The sequence below is a fragment of the Bos javanicus genome, chromosome X, assembly GCF_032452875.1.
Source record: "Bos javanicus breed banteng chromosome X, ARS-OSU_banteng_1.0, whole genome shotgun sequence".
NCBI classification, from domain to species: Eukaryota; Metazoa; Chordata; class Mammalia; order Artiodactyla; family Bovidae; genus Bos; species Bos javanicus.
Window position 1 is genome coordinate 34,069,982 of NC_083897.1, and position 19,024 is coordinate 34,089,005.

General features: G+C 44.6%; 1 protein-coding gene across 6 annotated transcripts in view; it reads left to right on the forward strand.

Moving 5' to 3' along the window:
• The first annotated feature begins 2,666 nt into the window (after positions 1 to 2,666).
• The window catches only part of MTMR1 (myotubularin related protein 1), a 61,018-nt gene continuing 44,660 nt past the window's right edge, over positions 2,667 to 19,024 (forward strand). For 4 of the 6 annotated variants that reach the window (XM_061408711.1, XM_061408712.1, XM_061408709.1 and 1 more), the window contains exons 1-2: positions 2,837 to 2,959; positions 8,680 to 8,785. Coding sequence is in view for 1 of the 6 variants with exons in the window: in XM_061408714.1 (XP_061264698.1) it covers positions 2,796 to 2,959; positions 8,680 to 8,785 (270 nt within the window). In the remaining 5 variants the exon portion in view is untranslated. Of the gene's footprint in view, positions 2,960 to 8,679; positions 8,786 to 19,024 lie in introns of all 6 variants that reach the window. The other 2 variants (XM_061408714.1, XM_061408715.1) reach the window with 2 other exon arrangements.

Below are 19,024 nucleotides of genomic sequence, written 5' to 3' on the forward strand. Positions count from 1 at the left end.
CTCAATTCATTTAGTTACATTGCAGGCAAAATTTAGACTTTGAGTTGCCTCTGACTTTATTCCCTATTTCTATCCTTGCATCTCTCCAACTCCCTTGGCCCCTGAATGGGAGAAAGAGAGCTAAGTATCAGGGACATATGTGCCAAACTCGGTACTATCTAGCCTCCCCACAACATAAAATTGATAGGGTTGCTTTTTAAGGGTTTTTTAAAAAATCATTTTAGAGATGCGACAAAGAACCAGAAGTGTGTGTGTTTTTTTTTAAAGACTATTTTATTTTTTTGGCTGCACCACACAGCATGCAGGATCTTAGTTCCCCAACCAGGGATTAAACCCATGGCCCTTGCAGTGGAAGTGTGGAGTCTTAGCCATCAGACCATCAGGAAAGTCCAAGACCATATTTTAGATAGTATTTATTAACAAATACTGTTTCCTATGACCCAGACCTCTGTCAGCTGACCTTTGTTGGGAAACAAAAATGAATAAAACAGTGGCTTCCTTCCAGGAATGTCTGGCCTAGTGGGAAGACAGTCCAGTTAACTGGTAATTCCCATGCAGGGTGCAACCTGCTTCAATAGAGGCAGATGGTGGGGGTGGGGTTTGGGGCCAAGATAGGGGGTCAAGGAGGAATTTCGTGGAATGCAGTTAAGAACTGAGTCTTCTTAGTTAAGTAGGAGCTTGGTCATATCTCATCAGGGAAATGTACATTTGAACCACAGTGATACCACCCCACACCCATGTGTTGGCAAACCTTTGAAAAGTCTGGCAATCCCAAGCATTGACCAGGTGGGCCAATAGGAACTCTCATAGACTGCTTTGAAGATGATTGGCATTATCTGGTAAATATTAATATCTAGTAACACACTTTTGTCCTAGGCTTCTTTAGGAACTCTCACAAATAACTTTAAAAATAAAATGAACACACAGTTAAAAAAAGCAAAGATAGAAAGCCCTCAGTGGGAACCAACAGAAACAACAGACAGCAGAAGACCTGTCAGGCTACAGATTGCTCAGGTCGTCAGGTACAAGCAGTGGTGTGCTGAATGGATTCCTCTTTGGCCTATTCTCCTTGAAGAGTATGAGACTTAGGATATGTTTAAAATGTCACCATTTTCTTCCTGACAATGCTCAGAGCAGATAGGATGCCCATACTTCCTTTTAACAAAGTACTGGACTGAAAGTGGGTGTCTTAGCTCAGGCTGCCATAACAAAATACCAGAGACTGGGTGCCTTAAACAATGAGCATTTATTTTCTTACAGTTCTGGAGTCTGGAAAGTCCCAAGATCAAGATTCTGGCAAGGTTGAGATAATTGGGAGAGCCTTTTTCCTGGCTTGCAGAGAGCTCTGCCTTCACACTATGTTCTCAAATGGCCTTTCCTCAGTGCCTCCGTGCAGGAGAGTCCAAGCTCTCTGGCATCTTTCCTTAGAAAGGCGCAATCCAAACATTTCAGGGCCCCAGCCTTATGACCTAATCACCTCCCAAAGGCCTCATTTCCAAATACCTCAATACCAGTTTGATGGTTAGGGCTTCAACATATAAATGGTGGAGGTAGGGGGAGAAACAAACATTCCATCTGTAATACTTAAGCATTTGATTTAATAATTTTGGAGAACCAGAAGCCTGCAAGAGGTGGGTCTCCAGTACATCTGGAAATCTGCCCTTCCTTCCTCCTAACTTTTCTCACCCTGCCACCCTTTCACCTCAGGCTCATCCCCTCTTGGGTGTTAGGGTTTCAAGCATCACATTCTCATAGTTCAGTTGGAAGTTATCAATGTGAGAGGGCAGGATGGGTTTGGGATGGGAACTAATAACTCCCTGTCTACAGGTCTACCTTTTATCAGAATGCAAACTATTGCCTTTATATTTCACTGGCCAGACTTTGGTCACAGGTCATACCCAGGGCAATCACAGGCAAGGGGCAGTAGCCATCATTCCCACCCCCAACTAAATCAGGGGTGGGTAATGGGTGGTGAGCCCGTTGGATATGCAAACCCTAATAGAATGGTCAGGAAAATAAATATAAAGCAGGAATCAAATATCCTAAATGCTTTTATCATCAGATATGGACTTGATTTCCACAAGCGGTGATTTAGCCGACAGAAGTTACACGTTGCTGATAATATAAACTAAGGGCGGATGTTCCGAGGGCGGCATCAGAACACTTGGCTGCCCTACAGATGGCGGGGAGGTGGCTTTGTGGGGGCGTGGAAGGGCGGCTAAGAACGGAGTGACGGGAGGTTGCTAAAATGTATGGGATTGCTTGGGGTTGGAGATGTCAAGAGCAGGGAGGCCCACGGGCATTGGGGTTTCTCCCACCGCAAAACTTTTCTAAGGAAAACTGATGGAAAACAAATCGTACTGAATACTAGAATTACTCTAAACTTTTTTTCTTCTTTAACCCTGCATCGCTATAGCCCATCTAGGAGTTTCCCGAGCAAGGCACGTTCTGCCTAAGTCGTGGGTCGATTTCGACCCCAAGTGGCTTGGGACGTGTCCAGGTCGCCCGGGCCTCACCCCGCCGGCTGGCGGGCCGGTGGCCCAGGTGGGGCTCTGGCGGGGCTGGGAGTAGGGGCCTGGGGACCCGGCTCCGGGTCGCGCACCGCCCTCCCCGCCCCCCACCCCCACGCGCGCGGCCTTGTGGGTAACGCGGGGCGCCAGGTGACAGCTAATGGCGGCGGCCGTCTGAGCCGGGCGGGCGGCAGATCAGGGCCGCCGGAGGCGTGCGGCCGGACCTTCTGGGGCGCCGCTCCCCTCCCGATTGCGGCTTCCCCGCGGCGGCGGGCTCGACGCGCCATGGACAGGCCGGCGGCGGCGGCGGCGGCGGCGGCGGCAGCGGCGGCGGGCTGCGACAGCGGCGGGGGCCTGGGCCCGGGACCGGCGGGCGGCAGGAGGCCCCCTCGGGTCGCGGGGGGCCCCGCCGTCGGTTCCCGGCAGCCCAGCGTGGAGACTCTGGACAGGTAAGCGGGGCCCGGCCGCCCCCATCCCGCGCCCCGACTTCTGAGGGCCCCGCGCGAGGCCCGGCCGCCCCTTCCCCGCGCGCCGGCCTGAGGCCGAGCCGGGGCGTCCGCCTCCCGTCTCCCTTCCCCGTCCCCTCCGGAGCCCCTCGAACCCCTGCCTGGTCGCTGGTCCCGCACCTGGCTCGTTTTCGCAGCTCGCCGAAGCTTCCCCGCGCCCCGAGGGGCTTCGCAGCTGTCAAACCGCGTCCCAGGCCGCCTCCTACTGCACCTGGGAGCCGCCTCAGCGGCCGGTACCCCGGTCACAAATCGTTGGGAGGCAGTTTCATCACGGCGCCCCTTTTTTCGCATGACCTTGCCTCGAGTGATCTCAAGATCCAAATCCCGCCGCCGCTGCTTGGGGGCTTTGACGTGGGGATTGTGAGGGGGTACTGGGGGGGCGGAACCCCGCGGGTGTCGGAGCTGGTACAGATGGAGCAAAGATACCCTCATTTCAGTGGAAAACTTCCAAACTGCTCCTGATGCAAGAACACATCAGCGTTTACTTTCAGTTCTTCACACTTTGAAGGGACCAGTTCATTGTTTTCACAAACACTTAAGCCCACTGCCAGAGAACTAAGATCAAGCAGTTAGAAGCATAAACGGACCAGATCTAAGTGGGAGGGCCACCCTGACCCTCTGAGGACAAGAGTTGGGTGATCCCATCTCCTGGAGCATGTAGCTTTCCTTCATCTTGGTCACTTCACTGACACTAGAGTGCAGTTAAGGCATGCAGTTAAGGCATCCTGATCCTAAAGCCCCTAGGACAGTTTAAGATGTTGGTTCCTGCCTTAGTCACTCCAGTGAGCTAAACTTTGGGGAGTTTCCAAAGGCATAGGAACAACAAGAAACACTCCCTTTGTGTAGTTACAGTACATTTTAATAAAGTCATTACCCAGGTGGTCAGCTTCTCTGAAAACTAATCACAGCTAAGATAGTGTGCGGAATGGTCAGGGTTGCACTATCTGTAGATATTCTATGATGTATGAGTGCTTGGAGAATTAGAGAGTAATGGCAGACGGCTTTTGCACTCTGGCTTAACATCTAGTGGAGAATACAAATAAAACAGCCATTGAAACCAAATGTGATAAGTGCCAGGGTGGAGGTGCGCTTGGAATTGCTCTGGATGATGTGTGCATGGGAATCATCTGAGAAGCTATTTAAGAACTCCAGGTGGCCAGAACCCCCTTCTGAGGCTTCTCCTTCAGGAGATTTGCGTGAGGCCTAGGTGTTAGAATTTTTCTAAAAGGCTCTACCACCTCAGTTGTGATCCACTGCGCTATGGTACCCAGAGGTGGGGTATTCACTTCATTTTTAGTGGTAGGGACAGACAGGGTGCATTGTTTGGGCACTGGAGTGGAACGTGTGTCATCCTGGCTGGACGCTGGATGTGGGAAACGGGTAGTAAAGGCCTGTAGGAAGGCAGGGGCTAGATCCTGATGGGGCCTGTGTGCCTTCCAAGAAGCCATGCCTTTGTCTTCTGGGCCAGTGCTTCTCCACACAGCTCTGTAGAGCCCAAGTCAGAATCACCTCTAGAGCTTGATTCAAATGTAGACTCTTGGGTCCCACCCTAAATCTGATCCGCCACCTCCTGAGTAGAGCCTGAAATTCTGCATTTTTAATAACCACCCTAGCTACAAGTAGACTGGACTGTGTGGTCTCTTTGGCCCAAGATGGTACAGGGTACTGGTTGGGCCAGTGATATTATCAGTAGTGTCCTTCTGCAACTCACACTGGTGTCCTGGTTTGGAAAAGGAATTATATGGTCACCTAGTTACAGGGGTCACAAGAGGAGTTCCATCAGGGGAGCTGCAGGATGGACTCTGCATTTGAGAACAAATGCCATGCAGTAGTGTTGTGAAGGGACTGGAGGCAGAGTGGTCTCACTGAGTTAGGTTACGTAGGTTCTAGAAATGCTCCTCTCTCAGTCATTTATTCTGTGAATACGAGAGCCTGCTCTGTGTCTGGCACTGTGCTAGGCCTGAGGATATAGCTAGCACACACAAATCCCTGCCCTCGTGGGTCATCTTTAGTGGGAGAGAGAAACCAAAGACCAAGTCACATGTGTTCTGTGTTAGATGGTGATAGGTGCAGGGGGACAAGAGTCATCTTGGAGGGATAGGAAGTGGCTGGGGTGTGCACTCTGGGCAGTGCTGGGAATGTTGTGTAGGGTGATCAGGGAAAGCCTTTCGGAGAGAAGTGGCATTTCAGTAGTGCCCCTGATGAGGGGTCTAGTCATGCACGTAGCTGGGCGACAGCACTCTAGGCTGAGGCCTGTGTTCAAGGGTCAACTTGGAGAGCCGTGTCACCAGCACAGAGGGCACTGGGGAGACGCAGCAGAGGACAAAGTCAGAGAAGTCACAGGGGCCACAGACGGTGGAGTGGGTGGCGTGGAGCAGAGGAGGGACGACACCTGGTGTAGATTTCAGTAAGCTCTCCATGGCTGCTGTGCAGATGACAGACCGGAAGGGGAAGGAGTTGAATCAGAGAGTCTAGCAGGTGGGAGGCTGTTGCAGTCATCAGAATGAGAGAGGATAGTGGCTTCGAGTGGAGCCGCAGGCTGGAGGAAAGGAGAAGTGGTCAGGCTTAAGATATCATCTGAAGGACATCTGCAGGGTAGAGCCAGCAAGGTTTGCTGCAGGGTGGCAATTGGCTAGGAGAAGGGGAGAATTGAGGACAGTTCCAGTATCTTTAGCTTGTGGAAGACGGTGTGGCTGAGATGGAGAAGCCTCTAAGTGGAACAGGGTTAGGAAGTTAGCAGGCACTCAGCCTGGATAGAACAGCAATGAGATGTCAGTTGGATGTCCCAGAGCAAATATCAAAGAGGCAGTTGGTTTGTTTAGGCCTGGAGTTCAGAGGTGGTGTCTGGTTTGGAGAACTGAATTTGGGAGTCACTGGCATAGAGGTGGAGCTTAAATTCATGAGGCAGGAGAACCTGGACAAATGATGGGTGTCTGTCTGGAAAAGGGAGTTGGAATAGGAGTGGGCAAGGTGCCTTCTCATGATACTTAGCAGGTAAGAGTGACAAGACTTGAGCATTCAGATGTGAGAGCGAAAAGGAGTATGGGCCCCAAGGTAAATGTCAGCTTTGGAGTCTGAGGTCCCTGGGTGAGGTTCTGCTTTTCCCTGACTTAGGAAACATGAGGGTGGAGGAACAGGTTGCAGGCTGGTGACTGAGGCTGGTTTAGACATGTGGAGCCGGCAGGGTTTCTGGGACTGACCAGTGGAGCTGTGTCATGGGATCCTGGGCCTCTGGATTGAGAGCATCCAGGCTGGAGAAGCAAAGCTGGGGACCCCCAAGCTGCAGCTGGCTTTTGTCACCAGGAGCATACAGGGAGATTGCGCTGAGCAAAGAGCAGAGACAGGAGAGGAAACGTGGCCTTCTCAGTCCTGTCCTCGTTCCCAGAGTAGACCCTGGCTCTGCAGGTGTGGCTCAGCCGTGGACTGTGGGCCCTCCTCTCTCTTCTGAATACTGTACTTCTCTAAATGCTGACAAAGCTGTGGGCCTGCTAAAGGATGTGGCTTGCTCAAGCTGGTGACAGAAAAAGGACCCGGATCCAGGCCTCCTGTCTACCAGTTCACCATACCACACTGTTCATAACTCTTTTGGTCAGGATGCTTCTGGTTGCAGGGACAAAAACCACAAATCATTCTAGTTCCGGCCGGGAAGGAAATTTCTTGGCTCCATCACTGATGTGGACAGGGGGAAAGATGGCCATGGGCATGTTTACAGCCAGAATTGCAAGCACTGTGGTTGGGGCTCCCCATCTCTGTTTTTTTTTTTTTTTTTTTTTTCTTGTCTTACTCTTTATCTCTGTGGGTTCCTCAAGGTGGTGGGGTGAGAATGGCCTCCAGCAGCACTGAGGCTGGGAACACCTCTGATCCAATGGGAAAGCTTGGGATTGGCCTGGCGACCTGGGTTACTCCCCTCCAAGTGGGGGCGCAAAGTGGGGTGTCCCCTTCCTCCTCCTGCTGATGAAATGGGGAGGGGCAATTTCCTACAGTTCTCAGAGGCATCCTTATCAGAAGGAAGGGGAGAGGATGCTTGGCAGAGGGTAACAACAGCCCTCCCACCCCCATGGTGGGTGAACAGACAGGTTCCTACTGTTAGATTTGCTATCAGGAGTGGGTGCTGACGGAAAAAAGTGCAGCATGCCAAGAGAAGTATGATAGAACCAGGCAATAAAGGTGACTTAGCCTTTAAAAGGAAACCAATCTCCCTCCTTTCCCCCTCTTCCTTCCTCTTAAGTTATTAAATGTGGTAAATAGGCTCTTAGAGTATGATAGGAATGTCTGCCCGTTCAGTGAATATTCTGACTTATATTTCCAGCCCCACAGACAACCAATGGGCTGTCTTGGTCAGAGAATGTAATTTAGATCACAGGTAGAGCATGTCAAGTGTCTTTATTTTACTATTTAGGTTATTTTACACACTGCCTAGGGATTCCAGGTTTTTATGTCCTTCCAATACACAAGTGTGGATTTCATTAGTGATGAGATTTTCAAAGGTCTGAAACATTCTTCACAGTGAAAGCTACCTGCGAGGTAAACTCTCATAAGTATCTTATGCCCTTTAACTTGATTTCTTCAGTGCTTTCGTGAGTTGAGAGAGGAGCCTGGCCTCTGGGGGCCATTTTTAATTCCCTCAGTGCCTAGATTGCTGCCTGGTCCTTTAAGTCAGGTGAGAAGAGCCTGACCACTTACCAACCACGGGACCTTGGTCAAACACTAGAGCCTTAGTTTTCTCCTCTGTAAGGCAGGTCACTGTGAGGCTCAGGTGAGGCCATGTGCAGAAATGTGTTGAACACTTGAGAGCAGCATGCAAGTGAGAGATGCCATTTTCTCTGCGTTGTTGTGTTCTCGTATAAGGCAGTGGCGAGCATCTGTGGCGCTGGCCTGGGTTTTTGCCCTCTGGCTCCATGAGTTGGTCATTACTGGTGGTACCGCATCCTGGAAGGACAGCCCCAGTGGAGCTGGAGGCAGGCCTACCGCTTTCTGATGGGCCTTGTCACTTCTGCACCTCAATTTTCTCATCTCAAACCTGTCAGCTAGTCTGTGTTCTGCCTTCTTACCACTTGTGGTTGTCAGGCTCTGATATAATAATGGACTGGTAGAGCCTTTTGTAAGTTGTCAAAGCACTTACAGAAATGTAAGGTTGCATTATTACTACACATAGGACATAACTTCTCTAGTCTGTTCTTTCTAAAATCCTACAATCAGCTTTGCTCCATTAAAAGTCACTTTGATTCATTTGAAATTACCTCATTTTATAGATTTAAAACTACCAACATGAAATTGATTGCATTTTTGAAGAGCATATGCTGTAAGATAAATATTTCATTTTAGAATTAGTTTTCTACTTACACTGAGAATATTCACTCTGTATAGTTGTAACTGAGTAATATTTCATTAAAGGCTAGAAAATAACATGCTTAACTGTCTGAGGTCTAGAATCTTAACCTTAAAATAAATTAGTTGGTTTATTTCAAATCACCCTGGAACCTACTCTTACTTCCTAGTTGTCAGTCAGTATTTCAGTTCTTATAGTAAATGTAAAGGTAACCAAATAGCCTAATTGAAGTTCATTTTCTAAAAAAGAAGTGTACATATATCCCTAGTCCGTGCTCATTTTTCTCACTCAGAGCCTATGTCTTAAAATATTTTAATTGCACTATTTCTTTTAGTCCTACAGGATCACATGTTGAATGGTGTAAACAGCTTATAGCTGCTACAATTTCTAGTCAGATTTCAGGTTCAGTGACATCAGAAAATGTATCCAGAGATTACAAGGTAAGCAGAATTGAGTCCTTAATTCATTTTCAATATACTGAGTAGGCAAGAAGCTTTGCAAATTTAATTCAAATAAGACTTTGGCCCCCTGATGCTCACTGGCCATTTGCTTGGGAACAAGGGTGAAATGTCCTCTGTTGTTAGATCCGAACTTTAGAAGAGACATTTTTACCAGGATCAGGTATATGTGATCATAGTTTTATAACCAAGAGGAAAAGTTGACTTGATTATGATCATTCTTTTGAAAATCCAGTTCCACTTTATTATCTTATTATGTATTTTATTATGTATTACATTTTTAGATTTGATTATAATAAATGCCTATATTTTCTTTATTAGTATTCTAAATTTCAGAAAACATCTGATAGGATTTCTCTAACTTCACAGTTTGTTTCTGTATTTATGTACTACCTGTGGGTTTTCAGCATTAATATGTGATACTGGAATGCAAAAAAAAAAAAACTTGTAAAATCTCAAGAATATTGTATGGGCAGCCTCATTTTTTAGTCCTTATTGAATTGAGAAATCTCTTCTTGTTTATTTTAAAAGTTGGATTCCCTGCTTATTCTAAAGTTAAGAGTGATAAGCTCCTTGTCAGCAGAGACTGGGGCTTTTTCTCACCACTGCTCCCTCAGCACGATCCTGGAACATAACAGGTGCTCCATAAATTTTTGTTGAATCAATTAACAAATAAAATGCTTGCGTGCTCCATCTTTATTAAGGCTAAAGACTAACTTTGTTTTAATGTCAAGAAACTATTAACAGGTACATTCAGTGAAACCATGTTTAATTTCAGTAGTAGAGTTTGCTTGAATTGAGGTTTCAGTTTATTATAGTCATTTTTGCCCACTGGTAAGAGAGAATAGATTTTCACAAGTATGGACAAATTACATTTTAGTACCCTGGGTCAACGGCTCTCAAAATCATGGCCCTTGCCAGGGATCAAATCTTACAAGCAGTTCAAGAGCTGTGATAACGATCTTAAGTCATTCTTAATAGCTGTCCTTGTTGAAGGGCTCTCACCTCACTTCCTCTTTAGCTTGCCCTGTAACAAGTTCAGAAACTGACTCCGGGGGATGTGTAATTGAGATTTGGCTATGGTGTTGGAATTGCTTCATCCAAGCCACAGGATACTATCGATTACGCCTCCCAGAGGAAGGCATGGCTGTGGCTGAATAGAGATTGGATAATATGCCCAGCCAAAAGAGTGGTAGTATAGTTCTGGATAAGCTTCCCTGCTGTCTGGTTTTTGTGTTTGCCCACGTAGGAGCAGCTGGGGCTCCTGTTCCACAAGAGCTGGTGGGCAGATATGCTGCTTCCGGGTGGGAGAAGTGTTTGCTGTGTCACCTATGCCTGAGTGGCTGGGCACTGGACAGCTGCTGACCCACCGGTCCCAAGTGCCCTCCTGCCCCCACCATAGCTGAGACACTACCCCACTAGTGAGAGGCTCAAGGACCCATACTAGCAGAAAATGGCTCTTGGACCTTGGGTTGATTTTTCTTTACAGATAGTTAGGAGTTACCTGTAATGTTTTCATTTATTGTTGAATAGTTGTTAGTGCTATGTGGGTTCTAGAAAAGAATGGTGACCATGTGATAGCTATCTAACCTCTACATGAATAGATAAGACTGAATCTATACTCTAACATGAAGCAACTAAAGTTTTTTTTTTTTAGTCTATTTACGAATTTTGTATTGCAGAATTAGCTCATGTTAGAATGGTTTAACAGATGGTATTCAGAGAAAAAGAATGCTTTTCCATGTTTTGAAAATTGAATTTTAAGTACCTACATCAGATCATAGCTAAAATTTTAGATGAATTATTGTGAGAGCTGGAGAAGGAAATGGCAACCCACTGCAGTATTCTTGCCTAGAGAATCCCATGGACAGAGGAGCCTGGTAGGCTGCTGTCCATAGGGTCGCACAGAGTCAGACACGACTGAAGCAACTTAGCATGCATGCATGCATTGGAGAAGGAAATGGCAACCCACTGCAGTATTCTTGCCTAGAGACTCCCAGGGACAGAAGAGCCTGGTGGGCTGCCATCTATGGGGTCTCACAGAGTCAGACACAACTGAAGCGACTTAGCAGCATCGGCAGCATTGTGAGAGCATTTTTTTTTATCACTGTCTGTTAGATTCGTCCTGCAGTCAAGTCTGCAAATTTGGTGTTAAATTAATTATTCAGGAGTTGTTGTGTTTTCTTTAAGAAGAGAGTTCTTTTAAATAATAAAAGCGTAAAATGTTTCTAAACCACAGATAATTTTACATGCTGTGTATAAAGTAGTTCTTGAAATCAGGGTATCCCAAACGGGCCTTTGGGACACCTCTGGCATGGGAGCCGTGCCTGGCATTGGCCCTGAAGGCCTAGATACAATTCCTTGAGGATTTAGCCTGCAGTCATCAGTCAATAATGATACTTGAGATTATGTATTGTGCAAATATCTTATTTGAAACAGGCACTCAATTTGGGGGTTAGTTTATTATAGGTTAGACTCAATATCAGTAGTGAAATGGGAGCAGATGTTTTTCTGGAGCAGAGCCCTTGCATCTTGATTTGGAATGCTGATTGTGTTCTCAGTTGTAGCTGCTGAGAGTGGTTCAGCATCCTCACCCTTGTAAGCATTCTAGCCTATGTAGGGCTCTGTGGTTTTGTCATACTTTTTTGACATATCATCCATTTAATTCTTAAGACAACCCAGTGAGATGGCATTTATCATAATCATCGCTTAACAGGTGAGGAAAGCAAGGCTCAGAAAGATTAAGTGACTCAGTTCCGTGATGGCTCAGATGGTAAAGAATCTGCCTTCAATGCAGGAGACGGTTTGATCCCTGGGTTGGGACGATCCCCTGGAGAAGGAAATGGCACCCTACTCCAGTATTCTTGCCTGGAAAATCCCCTGGACAGAGGAGCCTGGTGCAAAGAGTCAGACATGACTAAGCAATAACACTAGTATCATGCAGTTAGACTTGGGATTTGAACCCAAGTCATCCTATTGAAAAGCTAGAGTGATTTTAAGAATTTTGTCCTGCCTTCCTGTTCACTATTTTTCAAAATGTGGCCCTTGGGTGTTCCCTGGGATGCCTGCAGAAATGCAGCTTCCATGGTCTGCATCCCACTCAGTAAATCAGAATCTCTGAGGGCGGGGAAGAGTGGATCTTATGTATTTCTTGTGTACAATAAATTGTGAAAAGTTTAGCTTCCCTAAATGATCATCATCATCATCGATGATGATACCATACATTTCTGGTGTATTCCCACAAACCTGAATAATTAGCACTCATGTTAGATTTTAAAGTACAGTTGCTTTATTATTTTCCCATATCATAAATTGACAGCTTAGGGTCAGATCACCCAAGGTGATCAGATCACCCAAGAATAACACTGGCGTCACATGAAAAGAGTTAAGATGATATGCCCATGAACATATTTTAACAGTTATATAACTATTTTAATGTGTAGCAGAAAAACTGGCACATCAGACTTGTGATTTAATAGATGGTTGTTATTGCTTAAAGCCAGGCAAAATATGAAAAAATAGTGGATTTAAAGTCAACATAAATACTAATATTAGTACAGGTGACATACAGGTATAGCAAACCAGACTTGTACAGGTGGTAATAAGATGCCAGAAGTTTGGAAAACATTGTCCCTGTTGAAAGAGTAGATAGCTATTATGTGAATTATGGATTAACTAAATTAATAAATGTATGCCTTAATACCAAGTCATCTTGAAGATTTACCTGATAATTAAGACTACTAGAAGAAATCTAATAAAATGTCTTCTTTGCCTACCCTACTACTAACTCAGTTGCTTCCATTTTTAACAGGCTAAGAAAGAGTACAAATCTCTCTCTTGAATTTGTCAAAACATTTAAGAACAGATCTGAATGTAATGTTCCAAAGATTAGATGAAAAAAATACAGTCATAAATTGTAATGAAACATTTTTAGGAACTGTTAGCAGAAGTGACAAAGTTGATGAGCTTCCATTGTTTGCAAAGCAGAACTAGGCCAAGAGGGAACATGGTGGAGCCATACAGACTGTACTGGTTAGCTTTGTAACCTTGTATAACCTCTGAGTATCACTTTCCTTTTGTGTAAGGATAAGAGTTTGGATTAGATTTAAAGTTTCTAAATTCCTTTCTTTCTAGAACATTCTTCAATTGTGTTTTGTCCAAAAGGATTTGATTCTGGCCAGCCTTCAGGAAATTAGGACACCATAGTTTTAATGTGATTGTTCTCGTTCCTCTGGATCCAACATCACTATCACCACCACCACCATCATCATCACCCCTGTGTCCCTCCTGTTTCTCCTACTCTCATCACCACACACACAGTAGCTAGATCTCTTCTTTAAATATTCTGAAGAAAAAGGAGAAAATGGAGAGGGTCTTGTACTAAATTTAATCATTTAGTAGGTTAGTAGTGTAGTAGTAGTGAACTTGCTCAGTCGTGTCCAACTCTTTGCGACCCCATGGACTGTAGCCCACCAGGCTCCTTGGTCCATGGGATTTTCCAGGCATGAATACTGGATTGGGTTACCATTTCCTTCTCCAGGGGATCTTCCCGACCCAGGGATCGAACCCAAGTTTCCTGCATTTTAGGCAGACGCTTTACCGTGTGAGCTACCAGGGTTAGTACAGTGACTAAATTCTGGATCCAAAACAAAAATTTCCAGAAGGGCTTTGGAGGGAAGTGGGATGCAGTGTATGGGGAAGGCTTCATTATGCTTGAGCTTGATTTTAGTTAATACTTCTTAAATTGAGTACAAGTCTAGAAAGAGAGAAGTTTGAGCATGATCATTTTGAATCCATGGGCATAATCCACTGTTGATAGCTTGGCCTCATGGTCTGTTTATTAAATCAGAGTTTGCAAACACAGATGTCTACAGGGGAGAGCTAACAAGCTAAACAGACATGGGTGAGATCTGTGGAGAACTAAGTGTGTCCCCTTAGAAACAATTTAATTATAAAAACAACCATGTTCCTGCCTGTTTGAGCAACAGGCCTCCAGTTTGTAATCACTATAATGGCAGAGTACTGTCCTATCTCTCGGGATTACTTGTAGGTAGAATTATTTCTTAAAACTGTCAAGGTTTGGGCTTCTGCTTCTGGAGCAGATGTACTTTTTCTTATTTTGCACTCTCAGTATAAATAAATACCCTGGACATGATCTATAAGATAAACAAAAGAACGCCCTGAAAGGTAGAGAGAAGGAGGTAGACTGCTTAGGGACCTCAGGACCCAAGGAACAATGGGGTGGTAATGTCCCTGTTTTTTTTTTTTTTTTTTTTTAATCACATATGTCTCAGACTTGTTGCCGAAGAAGCCAGCAACCCAGAAATGCCAATGGGTGCAGACAACAAAAGCATAATCTCTCTCTCCAAAGGACAGGAAGGGGCAGCCGAGTAAAAAGAAAACTTTTAGACACTAACCACTGTGCTCCAGCCAAACACCATAGAAAAAGCTGCAGCCCCACACCCACCAGCAAGGCCAAGTAGGGAGTCTAGATTCCACCCTCACCAGGCTGCAACGAGGCACACCAAGCATGGCAGCTATGGTGTTGGGAGGCCTGGTGGACAGTCAGGGTTTTTAGCACCACCCATCGGCTGGGAAGCCATACCCCCACTGTGGTCGGTGCTGTCAGTCATATGTGCTCCTGCCACTCCCAGCAAGGCAGGTATCAGCGGAAGCCTAACTGGACCCTGGAACTCTCACCCCCACCCAGAAATAACTAGGAGACCCCTGGCCTTTGATGTCAGTGGGGACTGAGAGGGGAAACTGAACTTGTACCCCAACCCACCTGTAATGAGGCACTGCTCCCCACCCGCCTCCTGCTTGAGCAGTGACAGAGAAACAGCTGCAACAAAAGGGTTAGGTAAGACCCACACTTTTATATGGAGAAGGCAATGGCACCCCACTCCAGTACTCTTGCCTGGAAAATCCCATGGACGGAGGAGCCTGGTGGGCTGCAGTCCATGGGGTTTCGAAGAGTCAGACACGACTGAGCGACTTCACTTTCACTTTTCACTTTCATGCATTGGAGAAGGAAATGGCAACCCACTCCAGTGTTCTTGCCTGGAGAATCCCAGGGACGGGGGAGCCTGGTGGGCTGCCGTCTATGGGGTTGCACAGAGTCGGACATGACTGAAGCGACTTAGCAGCAGCAGCAGCAACACTCTTAATAATATTCAAAATGCTCAGGTTTCCATTTAAAATCACTTATAATACCAAGAGCCAGAAAGATCTCAAACTGAATGAAGAGAATGAGTAGATGCCAAAACCAAGATGACAGATTTTAGAATTCTGTGAAAAAGATTTTAAAGAAGCCATCATAAAATTGCTTCAATAAACAATTACAGATATGTTTGACACAATAAAAACATAGGAAGTGAGAGACAAAAAATAGGAAAGTTTCAGCAAGGAATATGAGATAAGAACCAAGTGGAAAATTTAAAACTGAAAAATACAATAATGAAAAAACAACCCCCCAAAAAACACACACAAAAAAAGAAAGAAAAACACTAAACCCTCAGTGGATTGGTTCAACAGCAGAATAGAGAGGGCAGAGAAAAGAATTGAATGAATCTTGAGGGAATTACACAGAGTAAAATTGCCACTCCCAAAAGGTCACATGCTGTATGATTTCATTTGTGTAGTGGAAGTGTGTTAGCAGCTCAGTCACGTCTGACTCTGCAACTCCATGGACTGTAGCCCGCCAGGCTCCTTTGTTCATGGAATTCTCCAGGCAAGAATACTGGAGTGGGTTTCCATTCCCTTCTCTAGGGGTTCTTCCCGACCCAGGGATTGAACCTGGCTCTCCTGCATTGCAGGTGGATTCTTTACCATCCAAGATTTCAGGGAAGCCCTTCATTTGTGTAACAGTCTTCAAATAACAAAGTTATAGAAATGTAGAACAGATTATTGGTTGCTGGGGCCTGAGAAGGGGAAGGGCTGGGAGGGAATGTGGCCTTCCAGGAGTGGATGTGGCCACAAAGAGCAATGTTAGGTGATGAGGAAATTGTTCTGCATCTTGGCTGTGTCAGTGTCAGGGCCCTGGTTCTGGTATTGTTCTCTGTAGTTTTATAATATACAACTAAAATTTGGTGACATGGTACATGGAATCTCTCTTAATCTTACAACCGCTTATGAATCAGCAGTTATCTCAAAATTAGAAATTAAATTTTTAAAAGATCAAGATTTTTATAGACTGCTGAATGACTCTATATTGCATGTAGAATAAATTTTGATTAATATTTCCAACAAGTCATGATATATCAGAAGTATTATTTAAATGAAGCATATAATTATGCAAAAAAAATGTTAGAATGTTTTTACTCCACTATTACAGTCTTTTCATGGAAAGAAACCCTTAGAGGCATAGGCTCAAAGATAACACATTTATTAAAAAACTGATATTTGACTTAGAATCATATGGTTTATCAAAAAGGTCATAAAATTTGGAGTCAGGGCACTTTGCCTTGAGTCCCACCCTGTACCTGACTAGCTGCTCAACAAGTTACTTTATCTTGCTGAGCCTCAAGTGTTCTCATCTGTAAAGTGGATGTTATAGCAGAGGCTTAATGCATGCAGTGCTCATTTATGGTATGCTATTACTCTATGAAAATGTATATGATATGTAAAAATGAGTACAAGAAGGGTGTATTATAATTGCTGAACACAGGTCCACTTCCAAAAATGTGATGTGAGTACCTAATGTGCACAGGGGCTGGGCTGCATGGAATTCATAATAGAGGAAAGAGACTCAAAAAAAAGTACAGTACAAGTTGAACTGTGGTCAGTGTTGCAATAGACAAGGAAACAAGGTGTGGTGGGAGGAGCCAGACAGGCAGAACAGGGCATTCTGGGCATGAGCCTTGAGGCCCTTGGTCAGCCAACTCAGAAAGGGAACAGGTTTAGGTGGGGCTGTGTAGAGATGAAGAGCATCATACTGACAACAGTCAGCTTAGGTTGGAATCCCCACCCACTTAGAACACTTGTGACACCAGATGTGTGGGTTTGTTCCCACACTGGCAAATTCTCCCACACCAGATGAGTGTTCTACAATTCAATTCGGTTGTGATACTCACTGGAGTTAGTGCAGACCCCACAGGTTAAGGGCTTAGTTCACAAAACTTCTCACTTCAGTTTTCTAGTTTCAGGTAGTGGGTTCCCAGGTTACCTGGAACTTCTGCTTGGCTTGGCTACAAATTGGGGGGCGCCCACAACTCCCTCCCTGAGTTCGATCATTTGCTAGAACAACTGACAGAACCCAGGTAAACAGGTTTACCAGTTCCTTATAGGATAAATGATGTAAAAAATGATACAGCTTGTGCAGCTGCCTGAGGTCTTGAGGGCCATCAGCGCTGGTTGCAGGATTTGACTTCTGAGCTGTGCTTTAACCATTGTGCTGATTGCTGCCCCCCACCCCCACACCGAGTTTTCTGAACTCTTCCAAGGAAGCTTAAGTGGCTCCTAGGGTTTGGGGACTGGACAGGACCTCACAGCCATTTGTAGACTCCTCTCCTTTTGTACGTGTAGAAACTGAGGCTGGGTGCGGGCACGCAGAGAGAGGCTCCAGGCCTCCTGACTTCAAACCACTGGTCTCTACCTTTGATCAGAATCACATTCACATGTAAGGCCCAGGGATGCTGCTTGTAGTGCTGTTTTTTAGTTGTCAATTGTTACTATCTCTTTATAGACAAAACATTACAAAATTAATTGCAGTCTCAGAGCAAATGTGAAAATAAACATGCTGGAGTGGAGGTTTGGAGGGAGCAAGGAGAAGCGAGGGAAGAGGTCATACTGTTGCTTTCTTCACCCACCCTGGAGGGAGTTAAGAGGGAGTGGAAGTACATTGGATGGCTTTAGTTCCTGTGCATTAATTACACCGCACCACACTGAGGTGGTGTAGCAGACTATCTGGGTATAAGTACTTGCTCTACACCTTGAACTTGGCCAGATTACTTAACTGTTCCTTGGGTTTCTCATCAGAAAATGGGGCCCATGATAGTTTTTATCTCACAAGGTTGTTCCGAGAATAAAATGTTAGTACGTACAAGGTTCCTAGAAGAATGGCTGCCACCGAAAAATCATTTCATGATTTTTTTTTAATGATGCAGCTGCTGCAGAACGACAATAAAAGGACTAGAAATTACAATTTCAATCAGCAGATTGGGAAGAGGGAGGGAGTAGTGTGAGAAAACATGTTTCCTCATCTAGCTAGGTTACTAGCTACTGTTTGAAACTAACAAGTCAAGAAGTAGTGGTATCATTTACACATTATATAATGAAACTTTCCAAACTCTTCCACGATTTAATAATTTATGTTCAGTTTTTGTCATCATTTAAAAATTCTGGTAATATGATTTATGTTATAGTCAGATAATATACAAATGTATATAGATCTTAAGTTGCATGCCAACTCTCTACCTAAAAAATGTTCTTACCTTCAAGGAAATTTTTATGATTTATATAGCAAAGCAAATTTGGAACTTAACTTACACACACACATGAAACTATTACCTTTTATGAATTTTCACCTTATATAATGATTTTAATAAAAAATTCATATATGTTCTAGGAACGTGCTAGTCACAATGCTCACTTTATCTCGTAAGTCATGATACTCCCTATCCCTATATCTCATTGAAATAAATAATACCTCAGTCTTTTAGACATTTGTGCCTCATCACTGAACTCCTCTGTTGTTTCTAATTATAAATACTAAAACTTTAAGTATTAAGTAATACATCATTTTCATGGTATGCTGTGTATGTATGTGTGAAATGTACTGCTGGAATTGAATGCAATTTTAGTTATGCTTCTGAAATAGATGAATAAATATTAACTAAGTGAAAAAAGAAGTAGTGATGTAACCATATTTATGGTTATGGAGGCATAATTTTAAAAATTCTCATTAAATGTGGTTATCACTGACAAATGAAGCTGGGGAGGGGAGCCTCTCTATTTTGACTTTTTATTACCATGGATGTCCCATTTTGAGTTTTTTCAAAATTAACATAAGCGTGTATATTATGTATTTTGTACTAACTTTTCTGTTGTAATTAACAAATGATAAATGTCACATATTTAAAGTATACAGATTGATGAGTTTTTGATAGGTGCCCCCTTGTGGCACTATCACCACAATTAAGATAAACATATTCATCACCACCACCTCCTCAAAAAAAGGGGCAGATTTCAGCTTAGCCTAAATAGTCTATATTTAGGAATTTC